At 45.0% G+C, this 15,750-nt stretch overlaps 1 protein-coding gene across 1 annotated transcript; it reads left to right on the forward strand.

Annotated features, from left to right (window-relative positions):
• The first annotated feature begins 14,365 nt into the window (after positions 1–14,365).
• On the forward strand, positions 14,366–15,512 carry LOC123150969 (uncharacterized). The gene has a single exon (XM_044570767.1). The coding sequence runs from the start codon at positions 14,692–14,694 to the stop codon at positions 15,283–15,285; it is 594 nt and encodes a 197-aa protein (XP_044426702.1). The 5' UTR covers positions 14,366–14,691; the 3' UTR covers positions 15,286–15,512.
• The last annotated feature ends 238 nt before the right edge of the window (positions 15,513–15,750 follow it).

The raw sequence follows: 15,750 nt of genomic DNA on the forward strand, positions 1-15,750 counted from the left end.
TTGGCATAGATCGAGATTAGGATTTGTCACTCCGATTGTCGGAGAGGTATCTCTAGGCCCTCACGGTAATGCACATCACTATAAGCCTTGCAAGCAATGCAACTAATTAGTTAGTTGCGGGATAGTGCATTACGGAACGAGTAAAGAGACTTGCTGGTAACAAGATTGAACTAGGTATTGGGATACCGACGATCGAATCTCAGGCAAGTAACATACCGATGACAAAAGGAACAACGTATGTTGTTATGCGGTTTGACTGATAAATATCTTCGTAGAATATGTAGGAACTAATATGAGCATCCAGGTTCCGCTATTGGTTATTGACCGAAGATGTGTCTCGGTCATGTCTACATAGTTCTCGAACACATAGGGTCCGCACACTTAAAGTTCTGTGACGATCGGTATTATGAGTTTATATGGTTTGATGTACTGAAGGTAGTTTGGAGTCCTGGATATGATCACGGACATGACGAGGAGTCTTGAAATGGTTGAGACATGAAGATTGATATATTGGAAGCCTACATTTGGACATCGAAAGAGTTCCAGGTGAAATCGGGATTTTACCGGAGTGCCGGAGGGGTTACCGGAACCCCTCGGGGGTTAATGGGCCTTGTTGGGCCCTAGTGGAGAGAGAGAGGGGCCGGCCAGGGCAGGCCGCGTGCCCCCTCCCCCTCTGGTCAGAATTGGACTAGGAAGGAAGGGGCGGCGCCCCCTTTCCTTCTCCTTCTCCCCCTTCCTTTCCCCCTCCTAGTAGGAGCAGGAAAGAGGGGAGTCCTACTCCTACTAGGAGGAGGACTCCTCCTCCTGGCGCGCTCTACAGGGCCGGTCGGACTCCCCCCTTTCTACTTTATATACAGGGGTAGGGGGCACCCTAGGACACACAAGTTGACCATTGATCTCTCCCAACCGCGTGCGGTGCCCCCCTCCACCATAATCCACCTCGGTCATACTGTAGCGGTGCTTAGGCGAAGCCCTGCGACGGTAGCTTCATCAACATCATCACCACGGCATTGTGCTGACTAAACTCTCCTTCGAGCTCTACTGGATCATGAGTTCGCAGGACGTCACCGAGCTGAATGTGTGCTGAACGCGAAAGTGTTGTACGTTCGGTACTGAGGATTGGTCGATCATGAAGACGTACGACTACATCAACCGCGTTGTCATAACGCTTCCTCTTAACGGTCTACGAGGATACGTGGACGACACTCTCCCCTCTCGTTGCTATGCATCACCATGATTTTGCGTGTGCGTAGGAATTTTTTTGAAATTACTATGTTCCCCAACAGATGATGGCCCCGGTGGCGTTCCGGCGCCACCGGGAGAGAGGGGGAGATATCCCCCCTCCTTCTTCTTCTTCCTTGACCTCCCCCTAGATGGGAGAAGGGTTTCCCCTCTAGCCCCTGGCCTCCATGGTGGTGGAGGGGCAAGAGCCCCTCCGAGATTGGATCTCTCTCCGTTTCCTTCTGTTTCTATGTTCCTGTTTTCTGGCCTTTCACCGTTTATTAAATTTCAGGAGATCCGTAACTCCAATTGGGCTGAAATTTTAACATGATTTTTACCAAAATATTATCTTTCTTGCGGCCGAAGAAGGGCACCAACCACCTTACTGGGTGGCCACAAGCCTCCTGGTCATGCCCTGGTAGGGGGGCACGCCTCAAGGGCTTGTGGGCCCCTCGGGCCTCGTCTCGTGTTGATTCCAAATCCCAAAAATCACATATATTCCAAAAAATCTTTGTAAGTTTTTATCGGGTTTGGTCCCCATTTGGTATGGATATTCTGCGAAACAAAAAAACATGCAACAAACAGGAACTGGCACTGGGCACTGGATCAATATGTTAGTCCCAAAAATAGTATGAAAATTTGCCAAAAGTATATGAAAATTGTAGAATATTAGCATGAAACAATCAAAAATTATAGATACGACGGAGGCGTATCAATGTTCTCTCAATATTCCCCGCCAAGATTGCCACCTTCCCAAGTCGTTACCCAGGGTTGCCCTGCACTTTCGTCGGCTACGGAGGGTTGACCTTCAACCCCTCATCGACAAGATTGTGGGGCATTTGCCTGGTTGGAAAGCAAAGCTCGTGAATATGCCGAGAAGGGTCTCCCTTACGCAATCTATTCTCACTACCATGGCAACTTTGCACATATCTACTCTCAACCTATCCAAGTGGATCCTGCAGAAGATTGATAAAATCAAACGTTCCTTTGACTGGCAAAAGGAGGACCAAGAACAGACATCAGGTGCACACTCCCTGGTTAATTGGAATATTACCTATCGTCTGAGCCACTAGGGTGGCCTTGAACCACGGACCTCGAAAGATTTGACCGCACTCTTCGTCTCTGTTGGCCTTGGTCGCAATGGACGGACCCTGAGAGGCCATGGGTGGGTTGAAAGCACAAGTGCTCCCTGGGTGATTTTGGTAATTAATGTCAACATATCTCTTGTTGGACTAATGTTTTCATCTAGTATGCTTCAAATAAGTTCAACAATGGAGTGGCATGTACTAGAGAATGTGGAACCCTTTTCAAGATGATAAGGACAAAGGATTGGCTCAAGCTCAAAGCTCAGGACTCTACATTTTTCATTTTAGTGATCCAAGGTCACATTGAGTCCATAGGAAAGCCAATAATATTAAGAGGGGATGAGGTGTTGCTTAATGGCTTGCTTGCTCATAGTGCTTAGTGATATGCTCCACATCCCTCAACCACTTTCTCAAATCCACATATGTCCCAAACCAAAAATCAAACTCGTCCCTACCGACATTTTCTATCCGGCGCCACCGAGTTCACTTGACATAACCACCGCTAGAAACCCTAGTCACTTCGGTCTCACCGATGGGGATCTCAGTCTCACCGAAATGGGATTGCAAACTCTATGTTTCCATTCGTAACGTTTCGGTCCAACCAAGATGAGCGATCGGTCCCACTGAGATTGCAATGCAAACTCTCTGTTTCCCCTTCGTAATGTTTCGGTCTAACCAAGATGAGTGAATCGGTCCCACCGATTTTTCCTGACCAACTCTCTCTTTGCCTATTACCAAAATCGGTCCCACCGAATTTGTGTAATCGGTCTCACCGAGATTACGTTATGCCCTAACCCTAATGGAATCGGTCCCACTGAGTTGACAGGTCAGTCCCACCGAAAACCCTAATGGTCACATTATGAACCAAATCGGTCCGACCAAGTTTTATGATTCGGTCCCACCGAGTTTGGTGATTTGTGTGTAACGGTTAGATTTTGTGTGGAGGCTATATATACCCCTCCACCCACTCTTAATTCATGGAGAGATCCATCAGAATATGCCTACACTTCCAACATACATTTTCTGAGAGAGAACCACCTACACTTGTGTTGAGGTCAAGATATTCCATTCCAACCACATAAATCTTGATCTCTAGCCTTCCCCAAGTTGCTTTCAACTCAAGTCATCTTTCTACCAAATCCAATCCTATGAGAGAGAGTTGAGTGTTGGGGAGACTATCATTTTAAGCACAAGAGCAAGGAGTTCATCATCAACACACCATCTATTACCTTTTGGAGAGTGGTGTCTCCTAGATTGGTTAGGTGTCACTTGGGAGCCTCTATCAAGATTGTGGAGTTGAACCAAGGAGTTTGTACGGGCAAGGAGACCGCCTACTTCATGAAGATCTACCCTAGTGAGGTAAGTCCTTCATGGGTGATGGCCATGGTGGGATAGACAAGGTTGCTTCTTCGTGGAACCTTCATGGGTGGAGCCCTCTATGGACTCGCGCAACTGTTACCCTTCGTGGGTTGAAGTCTCCATCAACGTGGATGTATGATAACACCACCTATCGGAACCATGCCAAAAATCTCCGTGTCTCCAATTGCGTTTGCACACTCCAATCACATCCCTTTACATTCTTGCAACTTGCATGATTTACTTTCCGCTGCTCATATACTATTTATCATGCTTGCTTGATATGTATTGTGAATGTTTGAAGTTGTGCCAAAACTCCACTTCAACTTAAAGAAATTAAAAACTGCAACTTTTCTTGCTAAGAGTCTATTCACCGCCCCTGTATACACCTCTTCTCGATCCTTTCAATTGATATCAGAGCTTTGGTCTCCATTGCTTTGGTTTAAACATATTTGGAGGAAGATGGATGAGTCTATGTTGGGGAGTCTTATACATAGAGTGCCTATACTTGATGGAGAGTACTTTCATGAGTGAAAAATGAGATGCTTGAGATTTTCAATTAATATCATTTGAACAAGTACATTACTAGCCCTTGTGCACCTCATGTTGATCCTTTGCATCCTACTCTTGATGAGTCTATTGACATGATTCGTAATCTTAGAACTGTCAATTTAATCAGTAGAGGTTTGCCTAGAAACTTGCTTAATAGCTTGCCTGCTCTTGATTGTGCCTACACCATATGGAGATTCCTTGAGGAACGATTCCCAAACTATTCCTTGAAAAATCTAGATGAGATTCTTCATAAGTCTATTGCCTTGAGTAAGATGAGTTCCAATGACCCCAAATTTGGTGATTGTTTATTTGAGCTTATAAATCTTACGAGTGCCAAAGGAGATGTTGGAATCATTAGCAATATCATTTCCGAAGTCATTAGAATTCATAGAGATGAACATTGTTACGGTCGCACTTCTAATGAATCACTCTCTCTAGGAATTGATCCACCTTATGACGATGTTGAACATGGATACTATGATGAGGATGATGATAGTGACTATGATCTTGATGATGCAATGAGACACTTCGGTCCTATGGCTAATCTTCACGGCTACATGGCTGGAGGAAAGGAATGAGTTCTTGATAGTGGGTGTACCGACCATATGACCAGAGACAAAGATATGTTTCGTGAGCTTGCTGAAAACGACGGCCCTCGAAAGTATGTCACTTTTGGTGATAACTCAAAGGGTAAGGTGGTTGGCCTTGGTAAGGTGGCCATCTCACATGATAGCTCCATACAAAATGTTATGCTCGTTGAATCTCTTGGCTGCAATTTACTTTCCGTATCTAGACTTTCTGACTTTGGTTTCAATGTCCTATTTACTGAAGTAGATTGCCAAGTGTTGCGTAGAGATAACCATAAAATGGTCTTTACCGGTACACGTAGAGGTGATCTTTACATTCTTGATTTCACTAAAAAGGCTCAACCTAGAACTTGCCTAATTGCTAAATCCTCGAAAGGTTGGTTGTTGTATAGAAGGTTAGGTCATGTGGGCATGCGAATCTTGATAAGCTTATTAAAGGTGATCATATCCTTGGAGTAAAAGATGTTATATTTGACAAGGATAGACTTTGTAGTGCTTGTCAAGCAGGAAAACAAGTTAGAGGAAGCCACCCCATGAAGAACATCATGACCAAAAGAAGACCGCTCAAGCTACTTCATATGGATCTCTTTGGTCCCAATGCCTACAAGAGTCTCGGTGGTAACTCATTCGGTCTAGTTATAGTTGATGATTTTTCAAGATTTATGTGGATGTTCTTTCTTGATGATAAATTGCAGGTCCAAAAGATCTTCAAGAACTTCGCTAGGAAGGCCCAAAATCAATTTGAAGTGAAGATCAAGAAGGTTCGCAGCGACAAAGGAACGGAGTTCAAGAACGCAAAAGTGGACACCTTTCTTGACGAAGAAGGGATCTCACACGAGTTCTCGGCTACGTACACACCTCAACAAAATGGAGTTGTTGAGAGGAAGAACCGAACTCTTATTGAGATGGTGAGAACGATGCTTGATGAGTACAAGACTCCAAAAAACTTTTGGGCAGAAGCGGTTGAGATAGCTTGTCATGCAACAAATCGCTTGTATCTTCACAAGCTAATCGGCAAGACGACATATGAGCTCCTCACCAGTAACAACCCCAAGTTGGATACTTTCGAGTATTTGGCTCAAAGTGTTACATTCTTGATATGCATCATCGTTCTAAATTTGCTCCTAAATCTCATGAAGGATTCCTACTTGGTTACGTCTCAAACTCTCACACTTACCGTGTCTACAACAATTTCACCTAAAAGGTCGAAGAGACGGTAGATGTGAAGTTTGATGAATCTAATGGCTCGCAAGTAGAGCAATTGCCAATTGATGTAGGAGATAAAGATCCTTCGGAAGCAATCCAAGACTTGTCTATTGGCAAGATCCGTCCAACGGAGGTGAAGGAGAGTACCTTGTCCGTCCAAGTGGAAGCTTCTACCTCACGACAAGGTGAACCGAGAATTGATACGGAAGCATCCACAAGTGGGACACATCAAGATGAAGAAAACGATGAAGTACACCAAGATGAACCTCATCAACCTCCTTCTCCACCACGACAAGAGAACGGCAATGTCAACAATGAAGAAGGCCAAGAAGAAGGACAAGATGATGAAGAAGATGTTCCACCCCGACCCAAGCAAAAGCTCTCACGAGTTCGAGCAAGAGTCGCTAGAGACCATCCCGTCGAGCAAATCTACAATGACATTAAAACCGGGAGAATCACTCGCTCTAAAACTCGTTTGGCTAATTTTTGTGAACATTATTCATTCATATCTAGCATTTAACCTATGAAGGTTGAAGAAGCACTGGAAGATCCGAATTGGATAAACGCCATGCATGAAGAGCTACACAACTTTGAGAGAAACCAAGTGTGGACATTGGTCGAGAAGCCCGACAACAACCACAACATCGTTGGTACAAAATGGGTGTTTCGTAACAAGCAAGACGAAGATGGTCAAGTCGTCCGCAACAAAGCTCATCTCGTTGCCCAAGGCTACACTCAAGTCGAAGGTATGGACTGCGGTGAGACATATGCCCCGTTTCTAGACTTGAGTCCATCCACATCTTACTTGCCTATGCTAATCACCATGATATCACTTTATACCAAATGGACATTAAAAGTGCTTTTCTAAACGGTGAAATTGAGGAGGAGGTTTATGTTAAACAACCTCCTGGCTTTGTCAATCCTAAGAAACCCGATCATGTTTACAAACTTCACAAAGCTCTTTATGGTCTTAAACAAGCTCCTAGAGCGTGGTATAAATGTTTGACCAAGTTCCCTATTGAAAAAGGTTTTGAGATTGGAAAGATAGACTCTACTCTTTTTAATAAAAGGGTTAATGGTGAATTATTTGTATGCCAAATTTATGTTGATGATATCATATTTGGTTCGACTAACCCTCATTTTAGTGAAAATTTTGGGAAGGTAATGTCGGAGAAGTTTGAGATGTCTATGATGAGTGAACTCAAGTTCTTTCTTGCTTTGCAAATCAAGCAAACTAAGGAAGGCACCTTTGTTTCTCAAAAAAGTACACCAAGGACTTATTCAAGAAGTTCAACATGCAATAAAGCAAAGGTATGGAAACTCCCATGCCTACTAGTGGACATCTTGATTTGACAAGGATGGTAAACCGGTTGATCAAAAGGTTTATCGCTCTATGATTGGTTCATTGTTATATCTATGTGCCTTCCGTCCTGATATTATGCTAAGTGTGTGCATGTGTGCACGATATCAAGCGGCCCCCAAAGAATGTCATCTTAAGGCTGTGAAAAGGAGAGTGAGATACTTAATACATACAGCAAATTTTGGTATTTGGTATCCTAAGAGGTCCTCTTTCAATCTTGTTGGCTATTCCGACTCAGACTATGCCGGAGACAAGGTTGATAGAAAGTCCACTTCGGGTACTTGTCAATTTCTTGGTAGATCTCTTGTATCTTGGTCCTCTAAGAAACAAAACTCGGTATCCTTATCCACCGCCGAAGCGGAATACATTGCCGCCGGTTCATGTTGTGCTCGATTACTTTGGATGACCCAAACTCTTAAAGATTATGGGATCAATGTGAAACATGTTCCATTACTTTGTGACAATGAGAGTTCTATTAAGACTGCTCACAATCCCGTGCAACATTCTCGAACTAAGCATATTGAAGTTCGTCATCATTTCATTCAAGATCATGTTGCTAAAGGGGACATTGATCTTAAGCATGTTCGTATTGATAAGCAATTGGCGGATATATTCACCAAACCGCTTGATGAGAAAGTCTTTTGCCGTTTGAGAGGTGAATTGAACATCATTGATGCTTCAAACTTGGAGTAGGAACTCCATTTGGGTACATGCAAGGCATGAATCTATGACTAATCCTTGATACTTCTCTTATGATGATGATCATATGTCTTGGATATATTCGCACCCTTGCATGCTATCTAACCCTTGTAGGTACTTGGATGGATCTAAATCTATGAGATTGCAACTCACTCACATCTTGAGCAATCTCTACATCACCAAGTCTCTACTCCATGGTGGTTGAAAACAAGAAAGCATGAAACCCTTCAACATATCCTTTGACAAATTCTATGTATCAAATTTCATTTGGTATCAAATTTCATGATTGTCATTTTGGATACACGAGTGCTCTTCTTTGCAAAACTAACCCATGTAGGTAGATGAACTCAACTCCAAGTGGTGCTCCCAACCATTCTTACGCTACATCAACCTTGAGCTACCCACGCAAGTTCAACTACATGATCAAGATCAACACCACCACCCAAGGTATGTCATTCCATCTTAGAGAAGCTTTACCTCAAGTCATAGGTCAAAGCAACTCAACAAGATGTGAATACATCAAATGCTTAAACGAAAAATAGTAACCCCATTTTGAGCTTAAACGATGAGTATGACTTACGATCAAGTGTTCTCACTTGACTCCTCAGTCAATATACTCTAACATAGGTGACTTTTTCACCGCCCAATTCTAGATAAAGTTCTCTAGTGTTTTCTTGAGTTTTTGCATACTTCATCTAGATTTTCTTTTCTTTGTTTTGTTCTGCATTTTCTACATCCAATTCATTGCAAATCCTTCCGTTAATTCCTTGCAAATCTTTGTCAGATCTTATTTGCCTAGTGAGCCGAGGTGACAAGCGTTCTATCTGTGTTGAACTCGGTCATACCGATCTGTTGCTTTCGGTCACACCAAACCAATTCGGTGCCACTGAAGACTACAACTCGGTATCACCGATTTCACTGCAGAGAAGACAATCTGCCATGTGTTCCTATAGTTTTATTCCAGCTCCACTCGATGATTCTTGTCTTCTACCAGCATCATAATCTATATGCTGCTTTGCTCTGTGACTCAAGGACCAAACCTATTTTGACTCACACTCTGGAAGATCCCTTCTTGGAAATTGATGTCAAAGGGGGGGGGGGAGATCACATCAAAGCTTATTCTCTTTAAAGGGGGGTAAAAGGAAAAAGGGGGAGAAAGAGAAAAAGGGAGAGAGAGGTAATCACATCAAAGGCCCCAGATGCTTGGTGTTCAAGAGGAGAGAAGTCACATGTCTTTAACAGGGGAAAGACATGTCTATGTTATGTTTATGGTTATGATCTGTTTTGCTCTGATTTTGTTTCCCTATGTTCTCCCATTATCCAATACAAGATTCAGGGGGAGAAAGACTGCTAGGGAAGGAAATCTATGAATTCATTGCATATCTTTACCTTTTTGTGACATGTCTATATCAAATACAGTACTCAGTACTCACTCTCTACATGTCATCCCAGTCTTGGTACTCTTGTGGTTTCTTTTGTTTGCTCTGGCTTGTAGATGTATCTATGTTATCTAACCTTGTTTACTCGGGTTCATTCCCTCCTAAGCCAACTCAAGACCACAAGGTAAGTATATGCATCACACTCATGTGCATAAGGATTTCTTGTTGATGTACATATTGTTTGCAAGAAAGACTTATGAGCATGTAGATACATTTCCTATGTTTACATCTTTTGCTTTGATGCATATAGCCAAGATACATGTAACACATTGCTTACTCTTTCATGCCTATGCATTCACATGCTCTTATATTCCATATTTACATGATTGCATACATATAGGGGGAGCCTATGCATGTTACATGTCTTTCCAAAGCTTTACTTGTTATTCTCTATATCTTTATCTAAAGCTTTGATGTATATTGTCATCAATTACCAAAAAGGAGGAGATTGAAAGCACAAGTGCTCCCTAGGTGATTTTGGTAATTCATGTCAACATATCTCTTGTTGGACTAATGGTTTTATCTAGTATGCTTCAGATAAGTTCAACAATGGAGTGGCATGGACTAGAGGATTTGGAACCCTTTTCAAGATGATAAGGACAAAGGATTGGCTCAAGCTCAAAGCTCAGGAATCTACATTTTTCATTTTAGTGATCCAAGATCACATTGAGTCCATAGGAAATCCAATACTATTAAGAGGGGATGAGGTGTTGCTTAATGGCTTGCTTGCTCATAGTGCTTAGTGATATGCTCCACAACCCTCAACCACTTTATCAAATCCACATATGTCCCAAACCAAAAGTCAAACTCGGCCCTACAGACATTTCCTATCCAGTGCCACCGAGTTCACTTGACATAGCCACTGCCAGAAACCCTAGTCACTTCGGTCTCACCGATAGGGATCTCGGTCTCACCGAGATGGGATTGCAAACTCTCTGTGTCCCTTCGTAACGTTTCGGTCCAACCGAGATGAGCGATCGGTCCCACCGAGATTGCAATGCAAACTCTTTGTTTCTCCTTCATAACGTTTCGGTCTAACCGAGATGAGCGAATCGGTCCCACTGAGTTTGCCTGACCAACTCTCTGTTTGCCTATTACCAAAATCGGTCCGACCGAGTTTGTGTAATCGGTCTCATCGAGATTACGTTATGCCCTAACCCTAATGGAATCGGTCCCATCGAGTTGACATGTCGGTCCCACCGAAAACCCTAACGGTCACATTATGAACCAAATCGGTCCGACCGAGTTTTATGATTCGGTCCCACCGAGTTTGGTGATTTGCGTGTAACGGTTAGATTTTGTGTGGAGGCTATATATACCCCTCCACCCACTCTTCATTTATGGAGAGAGCCATCAGAATATGCCTACACTTCCAACATACATTTTCTGAGAGAAAACCACCTACACTTGTGTTGAGGTCAAGATATTTCATTCCAACCACATAAATCTTGATCTCTAGCCTTCCCCAAGTTGCTTTTCACTCAAATCATCTTTTTACCAAATCCAATCCTATGAGAGAGAGTTGAGTGTTGGGAAGACTATCATTTGAAGCACAAGAGCAAGGAGTTCATCATCAACACACCATCTATTACCTTTTGGAGAGTGGTGTCTCCTAGATTGGTTAGGTGTCACTTGGGAGCCTCCGTCAAGATTGTGGAGTTGAACCAAGGATTTGTACGGGATAGGAGATCGCCTACTTCATGAAGATCTACCCTAGTGAGGCAAGTCCTTCGTGGGCGATGGCCATGGTGGGATAGACAAGGTTGCTTCTTCATGGACCCTTCGTGTGTGGAGCCCTTCGTGGACTCGCGCAACCGTTACCCTTCGTGGGTTGAAGTCTCCATCAACGTGGATGTACGATAGCACCACCTATCGGAACCATGCCAAAAATCTCCGTGTCTCCAATTGCGTTTGCACACTCCAATCCCATCCCTTTACATTCTTGCAACTTGCATGATTTACTTTCCGATGTTCATATACTCTTCATCATGCTTGCTTGATATGTATTGTGAATGTTTGAACTTGTGCCAAAACTCCACTTCACCTTAAAGAAATTAAAAACTGTAACTTTTCTTGCTAAGAGTCTATTCACCCCCCTCTAGACACCTCTTCTTGATCGTTTCATGGGTACTGAGCTTTCGTGCGACCAGGCGGACATGAACCTCTTTAGAGCTTGCACCACCATAACCCTGGGTAATGGACGCAAGGCCCTTTTCTGGCATGACAATTGGAGGGAAGGGCCCCATGATTCTTATTGCACCTACGCTTTTCGAGATCACTTCTAGAAAGAACATGACAGTGCATGATGAGCTAACGAACGACAACTAGATTCGTGCAGTGGTCAGCCTCCGGGCCCTACATCAGTTGGGAGAATTTGTCACCTTATGGGAGTGGGCCAATCAGACTTCTCTTCTACCGATCCAAGAGGATGGCATTTCTTGGAACCTGACCACTAATGGAGCTTGCTCTTTGGCATCGACCTACGCAACACAATTCTTCGGCTCCCATCCGAGGTTCAACTATTCGAAGGCCTGGTCTGCCCCCGCAGAGCCTAAGTGCAAACACTTTGTGTGGCTTCTCCTGCACGGAAGAATCCTCGCCGCTAACAGGCTGGCTCTGAGGGGTTGGCCGCATGACCCGAGATGCCAACTATGCTCTTTCAGGAGCTTGAAACGTCAACCCACCTTTGCAAGGATTGTCCCTTTTCTGTTGCGATCTGGAACTAGGTGAACTCTTGGACAATCTACCTGCTTAAGCCGGGCGCCGTGTCTGACGCGTGAAAATTTTGCTTGCAAATGAGCAAAAAAAATATCCATTGATGACGAGGCGGTAATATCATCTACACTTTATGGTCTATCTGAAAAGAAAGAAACATGTGCGTCTTCACAGGTTTTCGCATGACACATCAGAAGGTTGTGATGTTGGACTGAGTCCATAAAGCAGTAGGATTTGCCATTTGTTGGGGTCATGCCAACTATGGGCATTGGCTGAGTGCACTTTTTTCTTTTTCTCGATGTTTTGTCACATTCCCTAAAAACGTGCGTCACTCTATAAAAGTAGCAGGTGTGTGAATCCAAGTGGTTAATTAAGGTTATTTTTGTGACGGCGATCCTAGTGATATACTATGTGCTTGTAGATTTTATGCCTATGATTCGTTTGCGTGAATCAAAGTAGAAACTCAGGCCCACAATTGACACTCCCGTTAATTCAAGAACAATTTTCTTGGGCAAGCAATCCTCATATTGCCACAATGCTTAGAGTTAACGATTAATTACCTAAGCTACCTCTTGCTGATTTATTGGAAGCGAGTAAAGCGACAGCCTATTCCTCGAACATTCTCTTAGCTTTCAAGCAACCAACCAGCAAGAAGGAATCCACTTTTGCTGCAAGTTGGGACAAGTCGAGGAGAGGGATTTGTTCCCAAGGAAATGAAGAGAAGCTTCCTCCATGACCAGGCGAGATTCTCTTCTCTTCTTCTTTTCCGGGCAAGAGCGCTCTTCGATCACCATGAGAAAAGGAGTTGTTCCAAATTACAGCGCGGTGCGTCAAGCTTTTCAACTGAAGAATCCCCACCCGTACTAGCAAACTGAGCAAGCTCCTGAGCTACAGTGTCATCGCCTTTAACAACCTTAGCCTCCGAGGTAACCTCGTAGTACCACTGACCACGCCAGAATAATTTATTGCTAACCCGCGCAACTAGAATTAATCTGCTGCAAGCGTAGAAGAAACTGAACTCGGGAGGAATTTACGGATTCTGTTCCAACAGGAGGCCGGTGGCCGCCGCTCTTTGCTTGCTTGCTCTAACGCTTTGAGTGTGTTGCACTTGCCTTAGCCTCTGCTCTCTCCTGTCCACATGTACTGAGACAGCTAGCACAGATCCACACAGGATTGCTACTTGGCGATGCCACGCTAGCTCGCTGTTCAATTCCTTACTCGTGAAAACTATTAGCACCAGGCAAGTAAATGAAATGAGAAATAATTCTAAACAGCCGGCTGATCTAGCGCAGGGCATCCGCCGCCTCCCTTGCTCGACACGTGGACTACTGGAGCACGCCTGTATCCTCATCTTATCTCTGCAACAGCAGCGAACGACAATTATTCAAGTGCACGACGTTGCTAGAGATGTTTGCAATTTTTTTAACATGGGTCTTGTTGCAGAAAATTAGATGCGCCGGATATGCGTTTGCAACTTTTGCAATAAGAGTCTTGTCGCAGAAAATTAGAGAAGAAGAGGTTTGTGCAACATGGGTCTTGGTGGGAAAATTAGATAAGAGAAGGTTTTGCATCATGAATCTTGTTACAGAAAATTAGAGAAGTGAAGGTTTTGCAACAAAGGTCTTGTTGCAAAGGAACGATACGGATAGGTCGCACCAATGAATCGGACGGCTCGCATGGCAGCGGCCTTTTAAATAGATCCATGGGCCGACGCGTAGCACGTCCCAAATAAAATGGAATTACTAAAATTCTCAAAAGGATAATTTTGGAGCGAAATCGACACGTCCCAAGGTTGCTTCTCATGACAATAACCAATCAGATTTTGCCAAGTCCAATTCACCTGGGATATTTGTGCAAGTCTGAGCGGTCCATGTCTCGTTGATAAGAAGATTCGCGTTGTGGACGGCTAGCAACAGGCCAACAATACATGCACCATCGACTTAGACATTCCGAAATCTTCTGCCGACTCAGGCGTGGACGGCCTCTGACAAATCAATCGTTCAACAATACATAAATTTTAAGAATAATAACAACATGTATTTATGAATATATAGAAACGACAATGATATATTGGGCCACCGTAGAATCTAGTTCCTGGCAGGCATACAATGGCATCGCAACGCAACCCCCTCCGCTAAGGAAAAAGGAGAATCAGTGAAGACGCAAGCAAGGGAAGCAAAGCAAAGCGAGGCCATGCCATGCCATGCCAAGTTGCCTGCCAACCCCCAGAGCCAAACCCAACAAAAGGGAGCGAAAGGTGGTGGAGTCAACCACATAGCGTGAGTCTTACCCGCCCCAACCGCCGAAAGCTATCCGACGCGGCCTTTACCCCTCACGCCAGCCCACGCTACAAAGAGCCGAGCATACCTTCCCAGGCCGTCCCCTACACACACAATCTAGTCTCCTGATCTCGTCGTCTCTCAATCCCGTAGATCACTTCCACAGTAGCCAGCCAGCCGCCCGGATTAGCCATGTCCTGCTTCGCCGTGCCCGTGCGCACCTCGTCGTCGTCGTCGAGGATAAGCGGCAGCAGGCAGCCGTGGCGGTGGTGGCGCAAGTGCGCGGGCCTCGCCGCCGCGGCGCACACCAAGCTCCGCCGCACCGCCTTGCGTGTCCGGTGGTCGGCCACGGGGCGGCTGGGCGGCCACCGTCGGCGCGCGCCGGCGCCGCCCCTGCTGTCCGTGCAGCGCGGGGACCACATGAGCTTCGCGCCGGTCTACGTCGACGAGCTCTACAGCCAGCCCAAGGGCCTCAGCGTCGTCCACGAGGAGCAGCAGCCGCAGCCCAGCACCAGCAAACTCGCGCGTCCAGCCGGCAGTGTGAACAAGGCACGCGTGCATGGCGTAGCCGCTGCTACCGGTGGCAACAAAGCATGTGCGGCGGCGGCGGCCGCCAAGAGCCTCGGCGTAAGGGGCTTCTTGCTGAGCCCGGGCAGAGGGTGCGTTGGGATGGGGGAGGTGGACGTGAGGGCGGAGATGTTCATCAGGAAGTTCAGGGAGGAGATGAGGCTGCAGAGCCAGAGGTCGGCCGAGGAACTCCAGGCCATGCTTGCAAGAGGCCTATGACCTCCATCATACTAGTAGTAATAACTCATCTTCTCATGGATGTACTTAATTAGCCACGAGGATGCGTAGATTAGCTATAGCTTGGTTTGGTTTGCGATTTGGGTAAATGTTTCGATTGGGAGCTTGGTTTTCGCCTTGTATATAGGATTGTAGTATCCGTTGATCGCATGGAAGTACATGTATTATTGGGTATTCATTACAAGAAGAAAAGATGTGTTGAACACTTATAACAGCCTCGGTATTCATTATTGTTCTTCCGAGCTTGTCGACAGCAGGCATCTACTGTGAAAGGTGTGTGTTGACTTATAAACCAGGCTAATGTCCAAGCATGCCCACCTGGAAAGAAAAAGGGTTGTTTGGTTGGTTGGGCTGCATCAGAATGTTGCATCGCACCGAACCTAAAGCACCTCCCAGTCAGGCCTGCTAGGAACGGCCGAATTAGCCGTTACCAGCGAGCTAGGCTCG

Source organism: Triticum aestivum, chromosome 7A (assembly GCF_018294505.1).
Source record: "Triticum aestivum cultivar Chinese Spring chromosome 7A, IWGSC CS RefSeq v2.1, whole genome shotgun sequence".
Lineage (NCBI taxonomy): Eukaryota > Viridiplantae > Streptophyta > Magnoliopsida > Poales > Poaceae > Triticum > Triticum aestivum.

What these genes read in the sequence shown, in the direction of transcription:
- LOC123150969 (XM_044570767.1), top strand. Translation starts at nt 14,692, where the DNA reads ATGTCCTGCTTCGCCGTGCCCGTGCGCACCTCGTCGTCGTCGTCGAGG.